This window comes from Halictus rubicundus, chromosome 1, assembly GCF_050948215.1.
Source record: "Halictus rubicundus isolate RS-2024b chromosome 1, iyHalRubi1_principal, whole genome shotgun sequence".
In the NCBI taxonomy this organism is placed as follows: Eukaryota; Metazoa; Arthropoda; class Insecta; order Hymenoptera; family Halictidae; genus Halictus; species Halictus rubicundus.
The window spans coordinates 310,684-337,520 of NC_135149.1; the positions used below are offsets into that span (position 1 = coordinate 310,684).

Consider the following 26,837-nt stretch of genomic DNA (forward strand, 5'->3'; position numbering starts at 1 on the left):
ACGAATAGTGATATGACCTAACATCATGAGAAATTAGTCGGATTTCAATCAAAGTGGCAATTAAAAAATGGCATTCTTTATCAACTTCGCTTAACCAGCATTGTAATGATAAAGAAGAATATAGGATACATCGCAGTTCTCGATATACAGGGTGTCCCGTAACTGGTGGTACAACCGAGCAGGGGATGATTCTACATGAAAAACTCAGTCGAAAATATAGAATAAAATTTTTTGATACAAGGCTTTGTTTTCGAGAAAAATGAGTTTGAAAATTTGTCTAGTGCGCGTGCACTCGGCTTACTTGCGGCTCAACGGATTCCGCTGCCTCACGTCTGGATATCTCGGAAATTGCCTTCGTACTTCTAGATATGTTTACAAACATTATCAGTATAATGATATCACTTCTATCGCTCCTATTCTTTTCCCATCCTTATGAAATTACGCCTCCAGTTCTCATTATACCGTCGAAATGGCAACTTATAGCAATCGAGAGTATACCGATATGATTATTGCGTTGGGTGCGTGTAATGGTAGAGCTTTAGCAGCGGCTGTGATAGCGTTTGAACACTTCAACGCAACGCTTCAAAGCAACATACTAATTGCACATTACAAGAGGTTCGAAGGAATTTAATACGAAGAGCACAATTATGTCTACAACAACGTGGACAGCACTTCCAGCAATTTATGAATTACACGAATTCCTCAAAGGTAATTCTAACATTGTAACCTCGACCTTCGATTTATTCGATGTATAGAAACTTCGAAAACCTTTGCGAAAAAAGGTTGAGGTAATTCAGAATAAAGTCCGTTGAGCCGCAAGTAAGCCGAGTGCACGCGCACTAGACAAATTTTCAAACTATTTTTCTCAAAATCAAAAAATTTTATTCTATATTTTCGACTCAGTTTTTTATGTAGAATCACCCCCTGCTCGGGTGTACCACCAGTTACGGGACACCCTGTATTATCTCGTTAACCGCTGCAGAAAAATAACATTGCATCATGGTGTAATTTTTCCCTTGTAAAGGTGTTGATCGATAACTTCAGAATTACTTCAAGAAGCAAAAGATAAATAAAAACTAAATTATGTCGATAGTTATAGTTTTGGTGAAAACACCCTGTAATATTTTAATAATTTATTACTATGATATTAGGCGTATTTCGTCTGAATAATATGTCATAGTTATTCCTTAGTTGTGGTGTAAATGAAATATTTCATTATACTTTTTAAAAGTTTAGAAATACAAGATTTCCTAAATAACGATAAAACATTTTAAATTGTAATAGAAAGACACAAACGTGTTAAATTATTTAATCTACACATAGGGTGTCCCATTAAAATCGATCCAGTCGAATATCTCCAAAACTGTTGATAATACTAAAAATTGTTTCAAACAAAAGTTAAACGGTATCAAGGGGCACACTGTCCGATGAAGATATCTTTTTTTACGCGGACGCGTAGAGGATACATGAACGTGAACTTTGTTTTTTTTTTTTTTTAGATGGAATCGTATATTTTTTAATGCACTATTCGATATCACTTGTTATACCCCACATAAAAGTACTAAATCACTTATGGTGAAAAATCATTAGTTTAGAAGATATTTTGATTTTAATACTGAGTGCTGGAGCTAGAGTACTGTACACAGGTCTTAGCGCTCACCTTTCTAAAGTTGGTATTCAAAAGTACAGTTCAGTTCGTTGGTATTCGGTTTTCTTAATTAAAAAAAAGACATTCTGCATTGTCTCCAGATAAAATACGGTAATAAAATACACAGTTAAAAATTGTATGTACATATATCGCAATAAAGATTTTCCATAAAAACATAAGGACCTGCACCTAACACCTTACACCTAACACGCAATCAAATTTTTGAGAAGCTACGAAATCTAAAATGTTGCTGAAAGTAAAGCGAGTTCCAAAGGTTCAATTCACAAGAGAGGGAAAGGCGGGTCGTGTGTTGTTCCAAACAAGGTTTTCCTTTCACACACGAGAAAGAAAGCTATTATCGCTTCAATATGTTCAACTTAAGCGTTTGGTATTTAAAAGTAAAAGCAGATCTTTCACGCTTCCTGCCCGAATACATTATGCATGCATGTGTTTCTGGATTACAATTTGTAATGATGGATGGTCTTGGATTCATCATACCCAGGAATCTCATGAATCTTCGATATCTACAATAGGTGTTTAGGTAACAGGGGTTAAATGAAATGTTTATATAGTACGATGGTTTAACGGGTAACAAAAATACAGTTTATTAACGAAAACGATTAATAATCAACAAATAATAACAACAATAAAACAAAACGAGAAAACTCGAGTCCATGAGAAAACGCGAACAAAATATACGATAACTCAACTTCGCGTATAAAACCGTCGCGATACTCAGACTAAACTCTCTGAAGCTATCGTTCTCCGCGAGAGTCCAAAGCTTTCTGGCGTTCTCGTTTCTGATGCGCGTTAAATAATCTCCCCGAAAACCGTTAAAATAAGGAGAGGTTCTCCACCCCTACAAGGGCATGGAGAAAGTTTCCTCCCCCACACATTGCATCCGGGGACTTCACTCTTAAGGGTACTGTAACGGTCGAGCCGAGGTTCTGGCAATCGTCACTTAAATGACCAAGCCCTCAACTCGACCTCCCATGGTACGCACTTGAGAAGGATGGAATTTCCGCGTCCGAAAATTCCACGTTCCCACGCACCATGGTCGCCACAGGTGCCTATTTACTTGAGACTGTATACTGAAGGTAACTTTTTCCATGGTAATGAGTGACAGACTGCAAAGTGCACTATGGTCCAGAACCGCAAAAAGTGGCCAAAACCCAATTTTTCAAGTTTAATATTTTGAAAAAATTATTTTGCTATAATATTACAACCCTTCGAAGCTCCCAAATCCAAAATATTATTCATCTTAGTTAATTATATGACAGGATACAGCGTTTTAAAGACAAAATTATAAGATTCTAAGTAAAATTAAACGTTTTCTACATATGTATACCAGTTACAGAATATCAAAAACCGGTTTTAATAATGGTTTTTAGCATGGCGTTAGCAGGTATATTTGAAGTATTTAATCTAATTTTAAGTATCTTATAATCCACATGCAAATAGTTTAAACTTTATAACAATTTAAGCTTTGAGAAAGGATTAAAGGAATGTCTAAAAATGCCAGATATAATTTTTCTTTAACTGGAAGTTTAGATATTTATTTAATACAAATATAAATTTTAGGTGCTACTTTTCTCATCCTGTTACTTTTACATTTGTGTAGGTTTTAACAAATAAACGCCCGTGCAGCCCGTGGTATTTCTGGTGTTCTGAATCGTATCTAGCGTGGACACCATTTTCTAGAATGATTTGATGAAGTCTGGAGTTTTGACCACTTCTTCGCGGTTTCTTGACCATAGTGTGCACTGAGAGCATTATTAACGCGATTTTCCAAATATTTCCGATGAACTGACAACGAAATTTGTCGAACGAAAGTTGATCAGTACAGTGGTTACTCTATATATGTTCCAAAAACCTAACAGATAAAAGTCCCAAAACTATGCCCACTGCCACGGAGTATACCCCGAAACATTATAAGAGTCGGGTATATCGGTGTGAGACCAGGAGACCACTACTAATCCAATAACAAAACTTCTTTATTTTTCCTTATTCTTTTATGGGGATTTTAATGTAAATGATTCCAAGTATGATATAATTCCGCTGATATCAGAAAAAAATCCACAAATATATTGGTGAAAGTCTCATAAAAAAATAGTTACTAATAGCTGTAACTATTAACACATAACTGTGCCGGAGGCCACGACTCTCCATGTCTCTTTCTTTCCCATACGCCAGATTCTCATACGTTCCCACCATATCTCCCACAGTCCCCTTCCAGTAAATGTCGTTACCACGGGACAATGAAGATTCAAGAAACCCACAAACGCGACGAAGGCGCCAGCTGCATGAGAGAGAGGTTGGTGGGAAAAGCAAGCGTTTGAGGGGCCTCTACCGTGCCCATCACTGCCATACGCTGTCCTTCTTTGCGTTCCAAACTTTCATCGTTCATTACACAAATATATATATCATCGGAATTATATCATATTTGGCATCATTTTCATAAGAAAAATGTCACGAATATGTTGGTGAAAGTCCCATCAAAAAATAAATAAGTTTTGCTATTAGATTAGTAATGGTCTCCTGGCCTCACACCGGAACACTCAACCCGTATTATTCCCAATTTGCACCCAAAAGTATCGATGTATCGATCCGGTACTTGATGCTCCATCTAGGAGGGATCTAATGAACACTAGGTTTACGGAGCATTAAAAGTGAGTATTTTACATTACTTTATAAAAATAAGAGGAATGTGTCTATCCAAGTTTTCAGCCATTTTTTAAATAATATATACCTAAGGAAATAAGTTTGTTGAGTAATTCCATGTAGATGGATCTTCACAATCTCAATAATCGTAATTTAAAAACATTAGAACCCATCATTTTGACGGGTCCCGTAAACCTAGTGTTAAGCAATCCTTCGTGTGTCCTAGTTCAAGCATTACAAGTATTACGCCCTGTTCCATGTTAACGGTTGCTACGCCGAAAAGAGTAAAGTGGCTTCTTGCCCGTTGTACACAGCATATCCCACGTCTTGTGAGTTTCCCCGAGTGTGAGTTCAGGAACAATAAGCTAGCCCTTTACGTAAGGACTACGTTCACGGTAACGGTGAATCCTTCACCGCCGAGAATATAACTTATTCTACACGCACACGTATTATGTTTATACTTCTTCGCGACCGAGACCGCTTGAGCTTCAAGGCCCCTCACGGGGTATACCCCGTGGTAGTGGGGATAGTTCTAGGACAATTATAGGCTAGATATTTGAGATATTTATCGAGTAGAGACTGTATATCTATTATCTCACCTTGTCAAACTGTGCAAGAGTCAATTCTAAGAAAACGGATGTCCATTACGCGAGAATTTTACTGCTGGTATGCAAACTGATGTACATTTAACAGTAGCACAATAAAATCATTGTTCTAATACAAAAAGAATAAATACTTAATACATATTAAAATACTTTATAAATACTTTCGTTGTTATCATTCAACAGTAGACCATTTACAAAACGCGTTGGGGACGGATAATGCGATATTGCACAACGAACGATATAAATGACATTCAAAGTGGTTGTAAAAACGTGAAACATGATGTTAGGAAGACGCTGCACGGAGAAATCGAACTCACGAGCTAAGATATTCAAACAAGCACTGTAGCATCAATGAATAACTACGTACAATTTTATTTACCCCTTTCCTTATCTCAAGTCGGACGATAAGTTCGTACTGTCAAAATTACGTCGAAAGAATTAATCAAATTTGAATGAACTATATTCAACTTATTTTCAGACTCATTGTCACATGAACTTTTAACCCTGTTCCGTCGCAAGGAACAATTCAAGTTGTGCTTGCCTTCGGACAATTGTTTATGATACGCTCGTAACTAAGTGATCACCTTCAACGATTAGGCACGGCGCAACAGTGACGACCATCCAGGCTCACATCACAGCCTGCCTTTCGTTTGTGGTCACTTCCTATGGTTGCGGGACGTCAAGTCCTACGAAGGACCACCCAAAACAAAAGGGCACTGTTCAAAAGTGTCAAGGGTCAGCCTTGTTGAGAGACCGGCATCAGCTTACGCTCTCCAGGGCAAGACCCATTCAGCTTACCTAAACAGGGTGACAATCAGTCAATGATGCGCTGATTGGGTAACGCAACATTCAGCAGAACCAATCAGTGTACTTCCTCTTCCATGAGGACTACCCTTTTAATACATAAAGGAGTCTCACGAGACGGAAGAACTAAAAATCAAACGCTATCACTAGTTTGATTCAGACATGAAACATTCAGTTCCAAGTCTTTTTCGAACATTCAATTCCAAATCTTCAAACGTGAAACATTCAGTTTTGCGAAGACGGGGTTCCGTCGTCGGGCTATGCGAGCCTGGCAAGCGATCAGCTTTTGTCCGAAACGATTCTCGTGAGGACGAGCGGTTTTTGTCAAAAACAATGCTCGTGGGGACCACTCGATCTGAGCTCACTTCTGTTCGTGATCGCGTTGCGATAACATCGTGCGTCGCGCGTGCATCCAAGATTCGATATAGTTCAACAAGTTCGACGTGAAACACTCAGTTTGAAACGTGAAACATTCAGTTTCAACGTGAAACCTGCAGTTTCAAATCTATTCAAAAAGATGGATCTCCAATAACCAAGATCCGACGCGGAACGCTCTCGCGATCGAAAACAACGACCAAGCACGAGACGAACCGACGCGTCTAAGGCAGGGCCTGCTAGATCAGCCTTACCGACGAGTCCTCTAGCAGGTCTGGGACGAAACGCGCTTCCAATAAAATTACTCAATCAAATATTGAAACGGCTGTCCAAAATTAATTTGGCGGACAGTATTCCTCGGCGGTATCGGGAGTGACGCGTCCGCGTTTCATTTCCAAAATCCGCAAGCGAACAAACCCTATACATATAAATGTGCCCGTTGTGTTAAGAAATATCATGTACATAAAGAGTGTTTTCTTAGCTTTGATAGAACTTTCGATTGGGATAACTGTCAATTCAAGCTGTCCTTCTGACCGCTCTTGTTGATGTTTATGACATAGCTACAATAAATCCTCGAAGCCATGGGACACAACTATTTAGCGTTCGATATTTAACTACCGATTTCGTTTCCGGGTCATCTGTTTGCCAGCCCGCGCCATCCTATTCATCGCGTTTTTAACTTCAATATGTCTTGCCAGGTCCAAAGCGCTTCCTTGTTTTATTGTCTGCTACGGTCATCCTCCACATTCAACTCCGCCTATCACAGCCCTTAGTCCACTTCAAAAACTCCTCCCAAAAATGACGAAGGGAGGGAATCGTAGCGGAAGTAGATATAAGTATCGCCAAGCACGAATACGAGAATCAGATCAACAACAGAAATCGCAAACCCAACGTCGTAGCATTATCGTATCGTTAACATCGGGCAGTCGCTGGAACGCTCGTAACATCGTTGTAACGCCGTATAAGTTGTAAAACGTGAAGAATTGCGGCGGCCAAGTTTACAGTCAAGTTTCGTTGCAATAAAATAAACTTGTAAAAACCAACCATCTTACATTCATCTCAATGAGTTCAGTTTTTCGTTAAATCGAAAACTAACAAGAGCAGCGCGAAACGAAAGTCGCGGCATCGCTCAACATTACCCTTAAAAAATGTGTTCAAAACTACTTATTATAAATATTGTTGTTCAATCGTTCTTCAATCCCAAATAATTAAATTAGCATATATATAGAATATACAGGGTGGCCCACATAACTCTGAACAGCTCAATGTCTCGAAAACTATGCCATCGATTTTAAAGTTCTTAGTCTTAAATTGCATGGAACTGAAGGGCCTTTCTGACTACATAAACGTGAAGTGGCCACCCTTCCCCTTTAACGGGGGAGGGGAGGTACCTTTGTAATTTTAAATGGAACCCCCTATAAAATGTTACATATTTAGATTCTACCGGAAAAAACAAGTCAATTTTGTCTGAAACATTTTTTTGTCAGATACTTCCATGATGAGATATAACAGTTTGAAGTTTCGAGTTGTAGGTACTTGAAGCGCTCGGAAATAGCGTTATGGAATTATACGCGCTTGAGTCCTTTGCTTATTCGTGAAGAAACACAAACAATAATATTTACAATTCTTGAGTTTGACTCACTTATCTATGAAAACGTTTTCAGTTTAGAGCTGTTATTCAAGCAGTGACATTGTGATTATGGCTACTTTTGACACAGAAATGAATTGAATATGTTATTAACGTTAGGTGAATGCCAAAAAAATTATCGGCGTGCAGCAGTGATGTTTTTTTAACGTTATGGGATCAAAAAATGTCATGCAACATTTCATAATTTAGAAAAGCGGCTTCGCGAGCACGGTGAATTGTGTAAAAAAACTCGCAATAAACCTAAAGCTGTCACTAATGAAAATAATAGTGCCAGTATTCTTGCTGCAATTACATTAAATCCTCATATTAGTCAACGTACACTTGCACAAACATCACATATTAGTCGTTCATCAATTCAACGAATTTTGAAACGGCAAAAGTATCATCCATATCACATGGTTTTATCACAAGAGCTTTCGATAGCAGATTACGATCACCGCGTAAGATTTTGTGAGTGGCTGCAGGGTGTTGTGGAAAATGTCTTTTTGTGCAAAATACTTTTTTCCGATGAGGCCACTTTTATGAATTCAGGGCATGTAAATAGACATAATCTGCATTATTGGGCCTTGGAAAACCCAAATTGGATGCGATGTGTTCCCTTTCAACATCGATGGTCTTTAAATGTTTGGTGTGGATCTAATAGGAGATTTTGTGATTGGACCTTATTTTTTTCAAGAAACTGTAACATCTGCAAGTTATTGTGATTTCTTAAAAAATCATTTGCCTGCGCTTTTGGAAGATGTGCCACTGCACGTTAGAAGAGAAATGTGGTTCCAACAAGACGGCACTCCTCCACATTTTGCAATCATCACCAGGCAATTTTTGAACGAAAAATTTGGGAACAAAAGGATAGGTCGTGGGGGACCTCGTCAATGGCCTCCTCGATCCCCCGATCTAACACCATTAGATTTTTTCTTATGGGGATATGTAAAGGACAAAGTTATGTTTGAACCACCGACGACAAAAGAGGATATGAAACAAAGAATACGTGACGCTTGCGCTTCAGTGACTCCCGAAATGTTAAAAAATGTTAGAACAACTTTGATGTTTCGAGTAAATAAATGTTTACACGCCCGTGGTGGACATTTTGAACATTTAATTTAAAGTACATTTTATTTCTTCACGAATAAGCAAAGGACTCAAGCGCGTATAATTCCATAACGCTATTTCCGAGCGCTTCAAGTACCTACAACTCGAAACTTCAAACTGTTATATCTCATCATGGAAGTATCTGACAAAAAAATGTTACAGACAAAATTGACTTGTTTTTTCCGGTAGAATCTAAATATGTAACATTTTATAGGGGGTTCCATTTAAAATTACAAAGGTACCTCCCCTCCCCCGTTAAAGTGGAAGGGAGGCCACTTCACGTTTATGTAGTCAGAAAGGCCCTTCAGTTCCATGCAATTTAAGACTAAGAACTTTAAAATCGATGGCATAGTTTTCGAGATATTGAGCTGTTCAGAGTTATGTGGGCCACCCTGTATATACTGCAAATGAAAAGCAATAACAGAAGTAGATTGAATAGGTAGCTATTAAATAGTCAAATGAAATCAGTGATATCAACGTCGTATTTTTTAAAATTAAATTTAAACTACGTTCTTACTTTTGGCTAATATTGAACTAATTTAATTTCTTATAACTATGTTATTACACTGTTGTAATTGTAATTGCACAGGGAAGAAGACTGATGTAGTAGAAAGAATTCGATCTGGGACCAAAATATTCTCAGCTGGAGACGTTACATTATTATTATCATTACATTACGTCTCCTTCGATGCACTCGCGTAATAGGCGTAATGGAATTAAAAGGAAACAACATTCTTTTGTTTCATTCATCATATAGTCCTAGCATCCGCGCGGTATCAAAACTAGAATACTCGACATGAGATTTAAAATTCTATCAGCAACAGCGCCATTGTAGAATATTGGTTCCACAATATTAGTTCTGGATGATACGGTAGGATGTGACACGGAATGGTACGGGGGCTCTAGAGCCCCCCGAGCGTGAGACAGAAAAATACATTGGGTGATTGGTCTACTCCTATACCTCGTCTGTGCTGCTGACGATGAGAGAAATCGGGAACAGAGTACAGCGCTCGTAACGAAAAATGCCGGAACTATATGTTGACGAAATACTCAATGATCCAATTTTTGTGGGTTCCAGCAATTATTTGATTAATAAGTGATTGGCGTTGCATTGAGATCCTATATGTTCCCGCTAGGCGGGAAAGGTCCTACGAACTCCATACGAGTTCTAAATCTCTCGATATTTACGATAATGTCACTCGACAACACACGAAATCAGCATGCTGCTGAATATTGCAAATTACGGCTAAAAACGCAAAAGTAGGACTTCTCAGGACCTTTGCCGCCTAGATTGAACTTTTATCTAACGCTTTTGACTACAAAACAGTACTATCTTTGCATTATTAAGAAATGAGAGCGGGACTCCCGTACCCTTGCAAATCTCGTGTACGGTGTGCGGAACTAGGGAGGGGATGCGCGCCGTGGCCACCGCCTTAACCATTGTTTAAACATTTTCCGTACTAATAATGGGATACTAAACTATATTCGCCTATTTGAAAGAATTCACAGAATACTACCATGCAGATTAGAACTGTACTGCTAATACGGTTAAATCTCACGTCTTCAATATTGAAAATTTGTATTGTCTTCAAAATTGATTTTCTTGAAACTATGCAAGAGAATTAAAAAAATATACAGATTCGTATCAAACTCACGGAGATCTGTTAGAGACGTTTACGTTAGTAAGTTATGTAAGGTTATAAATGTGACATTGTGTTAGAGTGATTGTTTAGAGTTTAGAGTAACTGTGGACGCGACGTCGCGTCGCACAGTGGTGCCAAGGCGGCAAGAAATCCTTTTTATAAATTTTCGATTTTTATAAAAAAAAATTATTTTCGTATAGCCTAATAGCGCGTGCATGATGTGCCAGTCAGATTTTTGAAAAAAAAATTTTTTTACGGAGATATACGCATGGTAAATAACCATTTCCTCGCTCCTGGGAATTCATCAGTTTTCAGTGCGAAAGTTATGTAATTACTCCGCCTATAATTGAATACTTAGGGGTCTACAAATCATATGAGTTATTGCAAATGGCTTCAACTATTAACTGGCAAAAGAATTTTCCAAAAAAAGTTGTTTAACATTAAGTAATATGGACTAACCTGAAGCCCTTTTGCGTTACGCTCATTTTTTATTTATGGAGGAATACAAAAAATCCTTTGAATAGCTTCGATCTGGAACTAATCGTTTTGGCAAGTTATAATATTGAAATTTTTAAGGGATACATATCAGATAATAGAAAAAATGTGACATTCATACATATAAAAAAATATTTAATAACAATTTTTTATGTTAAATAAACAAAGTTTTCGTTCACTGGACCACTGTCGCAAAAATGCAACAGGTATTTTTTGGTAGTGCTCCAATGAACGCTATAAAAATAATTTATGTAAGATAAAAAAAATTGTTATTAAATATTTTTTTATACATCAAAAATTAATAAATCATATGCACTCCATATTTTTATTTATTATTTAGAAATATTCCTAAAAAATTTCACCGGGAACATCAAATAATCGTAACTTCCGCACGATTCAATCTTGGAAATTCTGAAAGTTGATATTTAAACTTAAATTGCAGCGAAAGGATCTCGAAGGGTCTCATGATTTTTTGCACAAAGTTAGATCAATATTACAGCTTGCCAAAACGATTATGTAGTTCCAGACCAAAATCTATTAAAGTATTTTTTGTATGCTTCCATAAATAAGAAATGGGCAGAAAACAGGGATTTTCAAGTTATTTTCAGTTAACAACTTTTTATAAAAAGTTTTTTTGCCAAATAAGCGTTGTACCTGTGGCAATCTCTCCACAAATTTTCAAACAAATTCGTTGGATAGTTTCGTTTTTACAGATTTTTTGCCGCTTTTTGACCATTTGGCACCACTGTGCGTCGTGGCGCCAACGTGTTTGGGTCCGGCTTGAAAGGGAGTCTGTTTGGGCCGAAGTGTGAAAGAAGAGTGTTTGGGTCTCGGTGACAGAAGTGAAGTGTTTAGGGGCGCCAAGCGCAGGATGTACGTGACTGATTGGGTTTTCCGAATGGATGTGAGACTGATAGAGAAAGAATGAGAGTGCGAGAGAGGAAGAATGAAAGTGGGTCTTAGATAAAAAGGACGAATGCGAGAGATGGTGTGTCAGTAAAGCGAGAATCAGAAGAGCGAGAGTCAGAGGATCTTACAATTAGCGAAATCGGTGTGAAATCATCCCACCCGATACGTCACACCTAAGGCGTAGGAGTTCTCTTAAAATATTCCTACAGTTACAAATCTGAAGAAACTTAGTTTGTCAAACAGTGCAGGCAATTCTTATTATATGCAGTTGAGTAACATTATTTATGTATTTTATAAGATGTTTTCTCAGTTTTATTTGACTCGCGTTGCTGTTTAAGTTAGAACTTTTCTGAAATTGTCACAATATTAAATAACTTGTATGATACTAGCTAAAGCATGTGAGAGAATAAACCACGAAAAAAATATTTGTAGCTTTAAACGCTCACCCGCAAGCTACAAAAAAAGAATGCAGCTGAAAGTTAGTTGCATACCGGTAAGCTATAGGCGCACACATTACATTTTACGCTAAGTGCGTGTGGCTGGTTAGCTTTAAGGACGATAACAAAAAACAGAATAATACGAGAAAGATGTGTTTATTTACCCATGTTTCACGTTGTTCAGCGCCGGGGGCTTGAAGAGGTTGAAGAGTGACTTGGTAGATGCTGACAATCTATAATGAACGAAAATGCAAACGAACACCATGCGGCGCAAAACAAAGAGAAAACAAAAACGATACAACTATGTGGCATGTCGAACGTTTTGCACACTATTTACATGTTCACCCTGTGACCGGTGGAATTATGCACTTCCGATTACACTCTCTCAATTCAGTAAGCTGTCAAGAGAAGTTCCTGTGAGCACCAAATGGAAATGAACCGAGGGGCCGTCGCGTCGCTTGCTTTTGAAGATTAATGATCTGTGTATTCAGGAAATAAATTTGTGTCGACGCTCGTGAATCGATAGTTCGTTCCCTTATGTCGTCTGTGTCGACCAACAGGTGACGTTCAACTTTAACCTTGCACTAGGTGCGTTGAGAACATAATATGTCACTCAGCCTATATACTATATACTACACATTATATTAGAATATCTATAAAACTAAAAATAGTAGAATGCTGCCCCTGCAGAGACCTTTCTATGATAAAATACTTTCATCCATATTTTTATTTTTATGTAGTTATTAATGTTACAGCGAAGAACAGCTTCTTAAGAACGCTTCGAAATTTTGAAAATATAATAACGGCAAATGAATCCTGGAATATTATTAAGTTTGTACGATTCTTCAATATTTGTTAACATAAAAATAATTAATGCCAGGTAGGTACTCTCTGATAGCGTAAATTAATAATATAACAATAAAATATCGGTAATTATTTACTTTAGTGGATACCTCACCGATGATCCTAACCTTAATATACATATGTAGTTCATGACATAAACTTGATTACAGTCTTTATTCGACATATGTCTCAAATATCTAGCCGACAAAAGTCACAGAACTATCCCCACTGCCGCGGGGAATACCCCGTAATATCGGCGTGAGACCAGGAGACCACTACTAATCCAATAACAAAACTTCTTTATTTTTCCTTATTCTTTTATGGGGCTTTCACCAACGTATTCGTGGCAATTTTTCTAATTAAAATGATACCAAATATGATATAATTCCGATGATATTTACTTGTGTAATGAACGATGAAAGTTACTTTCCATTACAATTATATTAACGGAAAATTAGTATAAATATGATTCGAATTATAGCGTGTTTAGTAACATTTTAATCAGAAAAAATCCAGAAATATATTTTTGTGGGACTTTCGCCAACATACACGTGACATTTTTGTAATGAACAAAGAAAGTTTCGGACCCAAAGAAGGACAGCGATGGGAAAGAAAAAGAGTATGCGTTCGGAAAAGATGAAAGACTGGCATGAGCTCAAGCCTTTAAATCAAAGCTTAAACTTCTTTATTATTAATTATTTTTATTAATTTTTCATATTTCCACTAATTTTTCGTTAATATAATTGTAATGGGAAGTAACTTTCATCGTTCATTACACAAGTAAATATCATCGGAATTATATCATATTTGGTATCATTTTCATTAGAAAAATGCCATGAATATATTGGTGAAAGTCCCATAAAAAAGTAATGAAAAATAAAGAAGTCCTGTTATTGGATTAATAGTGGTCTCACACCGATACACCCGACCCGTATCATGTTTATGTACACTCTTCGGCGACCGAGGCCACTCGAGCTTCGCTGTCCTTTTCTACGTTCGGCAGTGTATTAACGAATAATATTTTCCAGCCGATATATGTATGTTCCTGGCCAGACACGTGTTTTGGAAATATATCGAGTAAACATTGTAAGTTTCGATTATAATTTAACTGGTATGGCACGCCGGCCTTATGATTTCCGAGATATTTAATGTTAAATTCTTAAACGTGACAAACAGTGTGATCAGTGTGATCTGTCTGATCTAGTCAAAAACAATACAATTTCACGGTGGAGACCAACTCGTATATACAGTATCAGACACCTAAAACTTTCACCGAAATTATCTCCGTTGTTTTTAGTGCGACGGAGAAGTTTCTTGTGTACGTCATATTTTCCGATATTTCAAGGTCATCGTCGTTCTTTTAAGTGGAACGACGTATTTTGAGCAGTGTATCATTATAGCTAATAAAAAGACAAATTCAACCGTGTATATGCTGACCTTTAAATGACCTTCGAAGGAGTTTTTCTTTAAAAAACATAACTTAACGTATGAAAACCATGATCATGCTTACCGTACTCTCTCTCTCTCTCTCTCTCTCTCTCTCTCTCTCTCTCTCTCTCTCTGTGTGTGTGTGTGTGTGTGTGTGTGTGTGTGTGTGTGTGTGTGTGTGTGTGTGTGAGTGTGAGTGTGTGTGTGTTATATGGACCTATATTGAAGATTTAAAAAAGAAGTTTTGGATATCTGTGTCAATTACACATATTTTGAGAATTTCATAAAAATCGGTCATTATTCCAATGAGCTACAAACGTTTAAAGATGATGATAATTGTTTGTCACGATTTTTGGCCTCTAACTGCAACGAAAACCAGAACCTGTCAAAACTCCGTTTATATGAATTAAATTCCAGCAGTGCCTAGCGTTTAGTGGTTAACTGCACTCTAGCTGAGCTAAATAATCTTGTACGTTATTTTCAAAATAAAGTGAACGCTTTTATTGGGCGGAGCGACTCAGGTAGTCGGGTCCTCGTCGGAAAGGCTCGTGTTTCTCGAAAAGAAGAAAAAACGGGTAAAGTACAACTTTTTGAGGAAGAGGAAGATCTGTTCTATAGCCCTGGAAACGCAGATTAGCAAAAAACCGCGGTAAGTTAAAATGAATTAAGATTTTTTCACGATATTTCTGTTATTCAAACTTTAAACGCATTTTTCTCGAAACGCAAAATTTCGCATGTCGTGCAACGTAACTCAAAAACTGATTACTCAATCTTCATGAAACTTAGCATGTATATATATCACTGTCCAACACCAAAAAAATTTTGCAATATCTGTTGGGTGATTCTTATACACTTTTTCATCCTAAAAGCAAATCCGAAAGCAGAATTGCTCCATCACGCAACGTTTTCGAAAAATATTGGTTTTTGTAAAAATGCACAATTTTAATAAAAAATGATGTGTTACGCAAAAACTAAACACGCGAGAAAGTTTAAATTTGAGTCAAGAGATAGAGGGGACTCTCCTCTACATATTCATATAGTCAATTATATTTTTATGTACTTCCTAATAGTTGTAAATGGTTGTTAAAGTTTGAAAATGTGCCGACGCGGGTACTTTGTACGCTCTATTTTTGTATTTATGTGAAAAATCCTTTATCTAGCAGGAATTTACTATACACGAATGCATTCTACAGACATTTCTGGTAAAGAAACCATTCACGAAAAGTATTTGGTTCCGTTAATGTACGAGAAGGATCAGAAAATGTTAATTGACAGCGTGTGCGCAACGCGTTCGCGCCAGACGGCCATTGCAGCCTTTTCGCGACTCGCCAGGGCCGTCGCTATGCGTAGTCGACGTTGGTACCACTCAAGTATGTCTTTGCTTACTATGCTTAATTAAATACATTTTTTTTTGTCTTTTTGGGTGCCAATCATTACAAAAGATTATAAAAATATGAGTTATATTCACATTTCATTGTAGAAATGCTTAATAAAGAAAATTGAATACAAAAACTTACCTATTTCTGATGTAAACAAATTAAAAATGTTTCCGCCTTGCTTGACGTTTGTTCCTGGTATCCCGATTTTCAATAATAAGTGTCCAGCAGTAATCGGCAAGCATCCGTACATAAGTCTTTTCCTTTGTAACGTTTTTCCATTGTTGAAATATCTTGATGAAAGATTAATGCTGGAATTGTATTCCTTGTTTTGATTTTAAAATAATTTCGTCATGAATATAACAAAAACAGTCCGGCTGATTTATACACTTCCGCGACATTTTATCGATTTAATATAGAGCGATCTATGTCTTAATTATGTACTTCGATCAATAAAATCGATAAAAATAGTCCCATTTACATAGTGTTTGGACTTATTTTAATTGGAAGAATCTTGAATGTCCATTGGTATTACAATTATAAAGATAAGACAACAATTACTGAAAATAAAATTTTCCAGTCACCGTATTGCTGCGGTCAATTTCCTTTATTAAGCATTTCCACAATGAAATGTGAATATAACTCGTATTTTTATAATCTTTTGTAATGATTGGCACCCAAAAAGACAAAAAAAATGTATGTAAATAGTAAGCAAAGACATACTTGAGTGGTACCAACGTCGACTACGCATAGCGACGGCCCTGGCGAGTCACGGAAAGGCTGCAATGGCCGTCTGGCGCGAACGCGTCGCGCACACGCTGTCAATTAACATTTTCTGATCCTTCTCGTACATTAAGGGAACCAAATACTTTTCGTGAATGGTTTCTTTACCAGAAATGTCTGTAGAATGCATTCGTGTATAGTACATTCCTGCTAGATAAAGGATTTTTCACATAAATACAAAAATAGAGCGTACAAAGTACCCGCGTCGGCACATTTTCAAACTTTAACAACCATTTACAACTATTAGGAAGTACATAAAAATATAATTGACTATATGAATATGTAGAGGAGAGTCCCCTCTATCTCTTGACTCAAATTTAAACTTTCTCGCGTGTTTAGTTTTTGCGTAACACATCATTTTTTATTAAAATTGTGCATTTTTACAAAAACCAATATTTTTCGAAAACGTTGCGTGATGGAGCAATTCTGCTTTCGGATTTGCTTTTAGGATGAAAAAGTGTATAAGAATCACCCAACAGGTATTGCAAAACTCGAAAAAAGTTTAATTTTGTTGGACAGTGTATTCTATACATAATTGGCCTCACCATGACGAGCTCCGATTTTTTAATTTTTTTTAATTTTTTAAGAATAATTTAATTGTTATTAACAATTGTCCATAACAGAAAAACCGTTTTTTCTTCAAACTTCGGTATTTTTGCAATTTTGCAAATTTTATTGAAAGAAGAATGTCATGTGCGTTTTTGCATAAACTAACGACTCCATTTCGATTTTTTGTTTCAGATCATTCTTGTGCATTGCACGCTGCACAGCGCATTGACAGGATGCCATTTTCAGGCCGCCATTGCACCACTTATATTAACTGTCACGTCCCGTGGGTCGGTCATTAATGAAAATTAATCATTAATCTAAATTCAATGATGTTACGCGGGAAACATCAAGAAATGAAAATGTAACCACTATCTTAAGGAAATAGTATAATTATATGTTAATGTCGTCGGATTTAAGAATTTGGTTTCCGTAATTCATTAAAAAGCCTTGAAATTGAATTTTGAAAAGGTTACACAGTATCAATATTATTCAGTTTAAATACTCTTTAGAAATCAAATTCACAATTCAAACTCCAAGACTCCTCAAGTAATTATAAGATCATTGAAACACTGAAAGGTCACTCACCAAAAAAAGAAACAAATCACACAAAATACAATAATTCATATACTTGAGCGTAACCAATGAAAGCCCGAGAGTTCCACCGAAGCAGATGCCGAACGCGGATACACTTCAAACGACGAGGCATGACCGACGAAGAACGTAGATCGGTCATCCTTATGAGAAATGACCATCCGCACTGACGGGCTTGAAGAAAGTGACTGGCAATGAAGATGGGGGTAGTACAACGGGAGAAGATTCACACAAAGGAATCGATAAGGAACTCGCTGACCGCAGACTTCTTAGAAGAATAGCAGATATCCAAATGAAGACATCAGCTTAAAAAAAACATAAGCTGAGATAAAGAAATCAATAAGCCACTAGATGACAATAGGCCTCCTAAAAAAATTTGCAGCTATCTAAAGGAAACATCCGCTGGAATCAAGTCTTAGCATGGCGAAGCAACACAATGTTCTAGGAAAAACTATTACTAAGAACTAAGAGGCAATAAACAATTTCGAGAAATTGTCATCTAGGGAACAAAGGAAAATTTGTCTATAAAAGAAACAGTTTCCCTTCAAGGCCAGTCAGTCAAGTGCAGTAAACCACTAAGGAAAATAAAGAAGTGAAGTGATACCCAAAAAAAAAAAAAGGAATAAAGGAAACCAAGAAGAAAACGTGAGTAGCATCTAACACGTTGAATTTGTATACATCTGGCATACATAGCCAAGGGAAAAATTTATATACAAGGTATTTCACCTAACTTGACCACCTTAAATATATCGCTTATTTTGTATGATAGGAAAAATGTCAGGTGGAGAAAATATTCTGTTCGAAGGCGCCAATACGATGATGGGCCAAATTTTTTCTCAAGGTCATTTTTTTCGAGATCTCAAGGTCATCGTATTTTTTTTTTAATGGGACTGCATATTTTCACTACAACAGTCTTATAGCTTGTAGAAAAGCGAATCCAACGAGGTGTAATATATTGGCCTTCACGTGACCTTTAGCGAGGAAATTATAGAATGTTTGTCAGTAACTTCAGTACGCGTTCGTGGACGATAAACGAAGGAATTTCAATCTCATTGAGACAGTGTACCGTGTAATTGTCCCTGGTGCTTGTAAACAGACATTGGTATTCTCCTTTCATCGGTTGAAGTATTTTTGCAAGTGTAATTCGGCAAAGTGTTTCCTAAAGTAAACAATTACCAAAACATCTGTTGTCTATTTTCAGATTTTCAAAGCCATTTTGAGTAACCCGGCCACCGTGTAGATATGTTTTGAATACGTAACAATACATTTTTTTAATTGGCTGACACATATTCCCACACACTTACCTATGGTAAAAAAAGAAACGTATTGTTCAAGAATATTGTCTCTTTGAATATAACGAACGGCTAAATAATCGGTTATCAAAATAATAAAAGACAGAAAAAGTATCCAAATGTATATTTCTATAGATTTCATTAATAATATCAGTGATAGAAATGTATATTATGTTGTTGGAATTTTATGTTAAAGTCACACCGTTCTATCTTTTTCCTGTATGAACTATAGTTTACGCACACAGTTTACCGTTAAGAACTGGGAATTGTGATCGAACATAAATCTACTACAACTACCACTAAAATTTCTTTACTATATAGTCTTCAATATCGTACATCGTATGCTATTGAGAAAATGTACTGAATTTGCCTCGTTCATTCACATTTTTAATGTACATCTTACGTGTGCTGGCAAAATATTTTTTTAGGAAATTAAATAACGTCAACACTTCAAACAACAGGTACAAGGTTTATGTCTGACTTTGAAATATTTATAATAAGGTGTTTCTTACGCGTTCTATTATATTTTAAGATGAACAAACACGTTCGACACACACGCAATTAACTATGTTTGGAGAAGCGAAAAGTGCACAAGTGAATTCAAAACATACTGGCGTGTAATTAAGAGGAATAATTATAAAAGCAGCAAAATGTGCATTTACTTTAAAGAATATCGATTTTGGGATTACCTGCTACTGACGAGTTGCGAGTTGGTTCCCTGGGTTGGCGGCGAATGCGTAAAGTCCCCTGTTGACGACCATCGTTTGGCCCTCCGTAAGCTGCTTTGGGGTGGGCCGTTTGATCTTGCTGTTGGTGATCTATCGAATAACAGGATTACTACGTGACGGAAAAGCTTGTTACCTGTTCAGAGAATTGCCGCTTCAGCAGGTTCTATTACCAAATAAAACGAAGACTTATTCGAAGGGTTAGTTCACCCAAGAGACACTGTAAATGTTTCTTCGAACTTTAAACTTTTATACGGTTTACAGCTAATGGAATCGAATAGAAACGCTTCTTACAATTAGCACTGTGTTCTAACCAATTTTCCTATTCTCCGTGTTATGCCTTTATTATCTCAAAATATATCAATTCATGCTTATAAAATCCCATCATTCACAAATATTAACGTTTTTGTATTTGTCATAACGATCTACGTTTTGGAAATGAAATATTAAACCCGAGCGCTCAAAGATTTTCAAATGTTGTTCGGTAAACTCCAACAAATTTTAAACACCGTAAGCAAAACTATTTTTTGCCGTAGTTATACTCATGGCAAATACGAAGAAATTCCATAAAAATTTTCTTTTGTAATTAGCTCAGAGAAATAATCGTACAAGATACAAGGGAATCCTTCAACAATTTTAAAATCGTTCGATGTAAGTAGTGTCATTGTGCAGAGTTTATAAAAAATGAAAATTGCCAGTTCAGTCACCTCTTCAAAAACTGTTGTTACGAAACATAGAAATAGTTTAGTATTAAAGTTGCCGTCAACCCTTTCAGTTTGAAATCATTATCTTTTTTAAAATAATGAAGAATTGTACGAAAGTAAATATTTATTAATATCTATTAGATCACGAATAAACTTTTAATGAACAATTAGTTGATCTATTAGGCAACACATTTAACATTATGATTGCCAAAGAATATCTGTAGACAAATAATAATATTTTTGATAGGTGCTTTTCACTGATAACCAACAATTATTATCGAAGAGTTAAAACACATACAGTCATAAAAACTTGAAATAATCTTTTTAAATAATCTTGAAATAATATTTTTCTGATTTACGGCTGTAATAGAATACTTACGATGTTACAAAATCAATAAATAATTTCACTTCAATGAGAAGAAGACTGGCAAAACAATATTACACTTTTCAAATTATAAAGGAATTCCCATCCTTACAAATTAAGAAATGAACATTGGACAATTTCACAAAAATATGGTTTTTATGTTGAAATCTCATCTAAATATTCATGTTTATTGTACTGTATGTCGTGAATGTTCGTCATTTCTTCAAAGATGAAATATATTTATAGCGTCAGGCAAATTTTCCGCAAACCATTAAAATGATATAATAACATAAGTATCTGGAAAATACGCCAAGATAAGGAGATTATTTTATTGTAGTTCATTGACATCGTAACATGTTTATATCGTTCGAATGGGCAATAAATGTAATTCCAGTTATGAAGTTGGATACAATTCTAAAACCGTTTTTATGTAATACTCTTAGTCCTTAAGAAATTTTTTTTTTAACAATAAAAGCCACATTTGGAAATTCAAGAATATCTCTAATGTCTTTTAATTGCAGACATAATACATGTGGGTACATGCTTCTTGCAGAAAACGATTTTATAAATTCTCCAAAACAAGCCGTATGTATATTTTAATACGTTGACTATCGTTGGCTAGTCACGTTACTTTTGCAGTGTTAGCAGGTCCGTGTCTGCTGTACAGTTTCCGTTCACAGATTGCAGACACAAACTTGAGATCCGTCTTGGTCTGGATCCAACGGCTCTTGTCTGTGACTAAACTTGTCACATTTTTTGCTCTATATCATCGGTATCATGAATTCTGACACCAGAATTAATTTCTCAGAGAATCAAGACAAAATATTGTAAGAGCAGTATTTTTAAGTAACCACTTTATTGACAGATAGTAAGACGATAATCACAATACAACGAGACAATTACACAAATACTTCGCGCGCCGAAAGAATATAAAAGAAAACCTAGTCCGTAATCCGTGTTCGTAATCCGTGTTCGTAGCCGTTTGTCTTTATCGTAATTGTATCGTATCGTATCGTATCGTATCGTAACGTTCGCCTTTGCCGTATGATCGTTCTTTCGCGAATCCCCGGTCGCGGCGCGGACGCGTCCTTTTATCCGCGCCTTCCTCGAACGTTCTCGATCTTTTTCTATATCATTTGAACGTTAGGGTAAACGGCCTAACGACCGCCGCTCGTTCTCGCGGTCGCTACCGTTTGTTGTGTTTCAGAGTTATGTGGGCCACCCTGTATATATAATTTATAATATCGTAATATGAGACATATATAAATATACATATATATAATAATACACGTACATTATTACATTTATGCGCTTCGTGGCATAAAAAAAGCTGCTTTAAATTTCGTTTAAATGATATTTGAATACAATTTTCTTTCTGACAGGAAGTGAATTCCGATATTATTATAATGTTAAGAATAAACTGATTCAATTTAATAGAAATCAAATGATTTCCTTAGCTTTTGCATACACGTGACCGCCATTGGAGTTTCATTTCAGAGATATTAGCGAAAAACTGCAGAGGTAATGTGACAACGAGTCCTGCGTGTTAGCATGTGTTGGTCGGCTGAATCGGGCTCATGAGGCAGGAATCAGTTTCACGAAACGCTTGTACATTTACGGGTTTGATGACATGGCAACAGTGAGGCGAAGGATGATATGTGGCAACCATGTCTAGTCGCAAGCTTTCTCTCTCAATTTTCATTTCTCTCTTCCGCTACTACTCAAGTGGGCATTTCATATATTATTTTTTACCGATACGTCGTAGATGCGACGTAGTTCCACACAGAAAATTTTAACCATTCCACAATCAGTTTTCCCTACTGACCGTTCGAGGGCCGTTCGAGGATTGGCGTGACAGTCAAGGTCAAATGCCTGCCGGCCCCCTTAAGGGGGCCGGCATGGTTTGAAATCCATATACGTATGCAAGGGTCAAAATCTATACAAACTGCCGCTTCAATATTGCAATGAGCAGTTTAGAAGTGGTTAATTGTGTTTCCTAAAAGTCCAATCTACGTCTTTATAGAGCCCAAATTGTGAATTTCTACCTCATCGTGGAGTAATTTGTAATATTCGGCAGAAAATTCGAATTCTGAAGCAAGTATGACGTCACAAGATAGTTGCCGCTGAGAGATTCTCTTAATTTCGAGAGATTTAGTGTTCGTATAAAAAAAAAAGGCTCTATACAGACGTAGCAAAGACATGTACAAACACGGTGGTATGCATTTTTAATTGATTACTTACTTATTTAAGACGTAAAATGTATAGAAAAAAGGCACAGCGTAACATAGCGTGACAGTCAAGGCCAAATGCCTGCCGGCCCCCTTAAGGACCCGGTCACCGACGAGATATTTAGAAAGACTGCCAGTCCCCGTGTTAAACTGCGAGTCTCAAAGTGGGTGCCAGGTGGGTGCTGGGAGCGGTCGGTAAACGGCCCCAATGTCGAGATATTCTCGTCGGTTGTGGTACTAAATTCTAACTAAAAGTTTAAACTTTCATTCGTGCGCGATTCTCCATCCGCTTACATTGTATGTCGTTTGTCTTCGCCGGGTCTTTGAATCTCTTTGTTTAGTTTCAAACAAAGTTTAAACTTCAAAAAAAATTGAATAGTCTTTGAAAATACAGATAAAAAATTATTCGAAGTTCGAATAAATCCGCTTCGAATAAAAAAAATGATCTTTTTTCGTCGGATAAATTCTCGTCGAATAAAATTATTTATTCGATACTCGTCGAATAAAGATACTTTTTTTATTCGAACCTTCGAATAAGGAAATAAAAATTTTTTTATCTTTTATTCGTTATTCAAAATTTTTATTTAGATAAATATTTTGCCCAACTCTGGTCGGAGAATGTAACATTTGATAATCGATATGGGTCCGTGATGATTCACCTTCTCACCGACGAGAATTTCCTTAGTGGTGTTCTGCACCGACGAAATACCGTCGTTGGCCTTCTGTTTCTTACTCCAGCCAAAATCTATCCTAGAGAGCGGTAGAAAACACCGCATTTTTCGAGCGACACATTCTCCCGTAAGGCTGGCAGTCTTTCTAAATATCTCGTCGGTGACCCGGTCTTCGTAGATTCGCGATAAGGTAGAGTGACCACATTACCGACAAAAAGAGGCGAAAAATGGTTTTACGTGCCTCAACTTTTCGTCCTTATATGAGAATATTTTTCTCTGGGAAAGGGCGTATTCGAAAGAGGAAGGTTCAATCTAGCGCGCGCTGGTCATGAGATTATGTAGATATTTGGTAATATAAGCGTAAGTATTTTCTAGTAAGAGTTTTCTAGATAAATTTGAGAGAAGCGCGAGCTAAAAAATATCTCCAGCTACAAATTGAGCTATATTTTGTCTTGAGCCTCTGCGAAATAAAGCCAAAAACTTGAAGCACGTTTCTAGCGTCAGAATTCATAATATCGATAATACAGAGCAAAAAATGTGACAAGTTTAGTCACAGACTTAAGACCCGTCGGATCAAGATCAAGATGGATCTTAAGTCTGTGTCTGAAGGCTGTGAATGGAAATTATACAGCAGTTACCGACCTGCTGACACTGAAAATGTCACGTGACTATCCCGCGTCCTTAAGCATGGCGTGCTCACTCATAATCATTTCAATTTTTTACATTCGGCATTCCATATAATTTTACATACTGGGACCAAGTGATTACTGGTGAATTACTAAAAATTAATGACATGATTAGAAAGAAAGCGAAAAATCAAACTTAGTAATCTATCAACCTAGTGACAGAGTAAACCTGAAAGGGGAAAAGAAAGTAAGAGTGACGTATGAATATGTACCGTGCAACGTGTTAAAACAATGCCTAAGTAAATAAAACAAACTCTACGTATTGCTTTTCCAGATATTTATCAATTTATTATTTGTTAAAAACTAAATTTTTAAGATAAAATCTAATTAAGGGGGCCGGCAGGCATTTGGCCTTGACTGTCACGCCAATCCTCGAACGGTCCTCGAACGGTCAGTAGGGAAAACTGATTGTGGAATGATTAAAATTTTTTTTGTGGAACTACATCGCGTCTACGACATATCGGTAAAAAAGAATATATGAAATGCCGACTTGAAAAGTAGTGGAAAAGAGAAACGAAAATTGAGAGAGAAAGCTAGCGACTAGACATGGTTGCCACATATCATCTTCGCCTCACTGTTGCCATGTCATCAAACCCGTAAATTTACAAGCGTTTCGTGAAACTGATTTCTGCATGAGCCCGATTCAGCCGACCAACACATGCTAACACGTACATTGCCACGGGCGCATAGATATACACAGGACTCGTTGTCACATTACCTTCGCAGTTTTTTGCTACTATCTCTGAAATCAAACTCGAACAGCAGTCACGTGTATGCAAAAGCTAAGGAAATCATTTGATTTATATTAAATTGAATCAGTTTATTCTTAACATTATAATAATTTTATACATATATTAACAGGACTTCTTTTAAAAAGAAAATGAGTCGGAATTTACTTCCTGTCAGAAAGAAAATTATATTCAAAATGAAATTAAAGCAGCTTTTTTTATGCCACAAAGCGCATAAAAAATTAAACAAAATTTGTCATATTTTTTTACTTTAGATATCAAATCTGAAGTTAAGAAACAAACAAATACAAATTTACAACTAAAGACTAAACGTAAAATAAACTTGAATAATATCATATATATATATAAAAGTTTATAGCATTTTCCAAAGTTTTATATATGTTTACAATATATAAAACCGAGAAGTTAGCCGCGTTGTCTTAGTGACGACGATACAACGAAGACCATTCGGCGCGATGTCTCGATATCGTAACATATCGATACTCGTAACACTATGTTTGACAAAGTGACGAAGTATCTGTCAAAATCAAAGAACTTTCAATAGAAATGAGATAGAGCTATGATTTTTTTTTAGAAGTTAAAATATTGCAAAAGAAGGGAAAAATAGAGAGACTATGGTACAAACATGTTTTAACTTTGAAAATAAACTTGGAATATTTAAACAAAATTGTGATTTATCCAATGCCATGCACGGTTAGATTTTTCTTGACATTCTGTACATCTGTTCTCGTAGATTTTATCACGCTGACATCAAATCCGATCACAAAATTTGTCTGTCACCTCAGGATTTTGGAAAGAATCGATTTCTGCGAAAAGAAACTAATGAAATCACAATTTTTCCGTTGAAATGATTTGATAACCCTCTGGTTATTCTGGTTCAGAGGCCAAAATGTGAATTTCGCGAGGCGTTCGAAACAAGCGTGGCGTCACGAGATGCTAAGGCGAAGCCACGACCTTCGGCCTGCTATATTTTATCAAAATTAAATCGGTACTTTGAAGTGAAATTGATATTATAAATATACAATGATAAAACATAATGAAATTAAAAAAAATACGTTAGTAAACAGGATTTGAACACTGGTCGTCCGGTTGAAAACTTGGTACGCTGCAGTCACGCCAAACCGAATCTTGTTGTACCGTAGAAAAAAATACGGCATTACATAGGAAATAATGAAACTTCAATCATTAATATCGCGAAAATTATTGAGTATCTGCCCCTATAATGGTGTATATTTGTGAACAGGACAACGAGATCTATAAGTATGCAAAGTTTCAACAGAATCGATGACCCGAAGGTCGTGGCCTCTTTCGAAACGTGCAAGGGTCAGAAAATTTTCAAATTGCCGCTTCAATATTGCAATGAGCAGTTTCTAAATGGTCAATTGTCTTTCCTAAAGGTTCAATCTAGGTCTGTCCAGAGGCCAAAATGCGAATTTCTGCCTCATCGTCGATTAATTAGCAATATTCGGCAACATACCGCCAGTCGCGAGGCGTTCGAGGCAAGCGTGACGTCACGAGATGCGTAGCGAAACGT

The 26,837-nt window shown here is 36.6% G+C and overlaps 1 protein-coding gene across 12 annotated transcripts in view; it reads right to left on the reverse strand.

Moving 5' to 3' along the window:
• Positions 1-26,837, reverse strand: part of LOC143364149 (echinoderm microtubule-associated protein-like 2) — a 497,449-nt gene that overhangs the window by 266,395 nt on the left and 204,217 nt on the right. For 8 of the 12 annotated variants that reach the window (XM_076804737.1, XM_076804768.1, XM_076804680.1 and 5 more), the window contains 2 exons: positions 19,866-19,994; positions 12,479-12,547 (listed from right to left, as the gene is read on the reverse strand). The exons of 3 other annotated variants lie outside the window; for them this stretch is intronic. In XM_076804737.1, the coding sequence (XP_076660852.1) occupies positions 12,479-12,547; positions 19,866-19,994 (198 nt within the window). The remainder of the gene's footprint in view (positions 1-12,478; positions 12,548-19,865; positions 19,995-26,837) is intronic. One more of the 12 variants, XM_076804794.1, reaches the window with a different exon arrangement.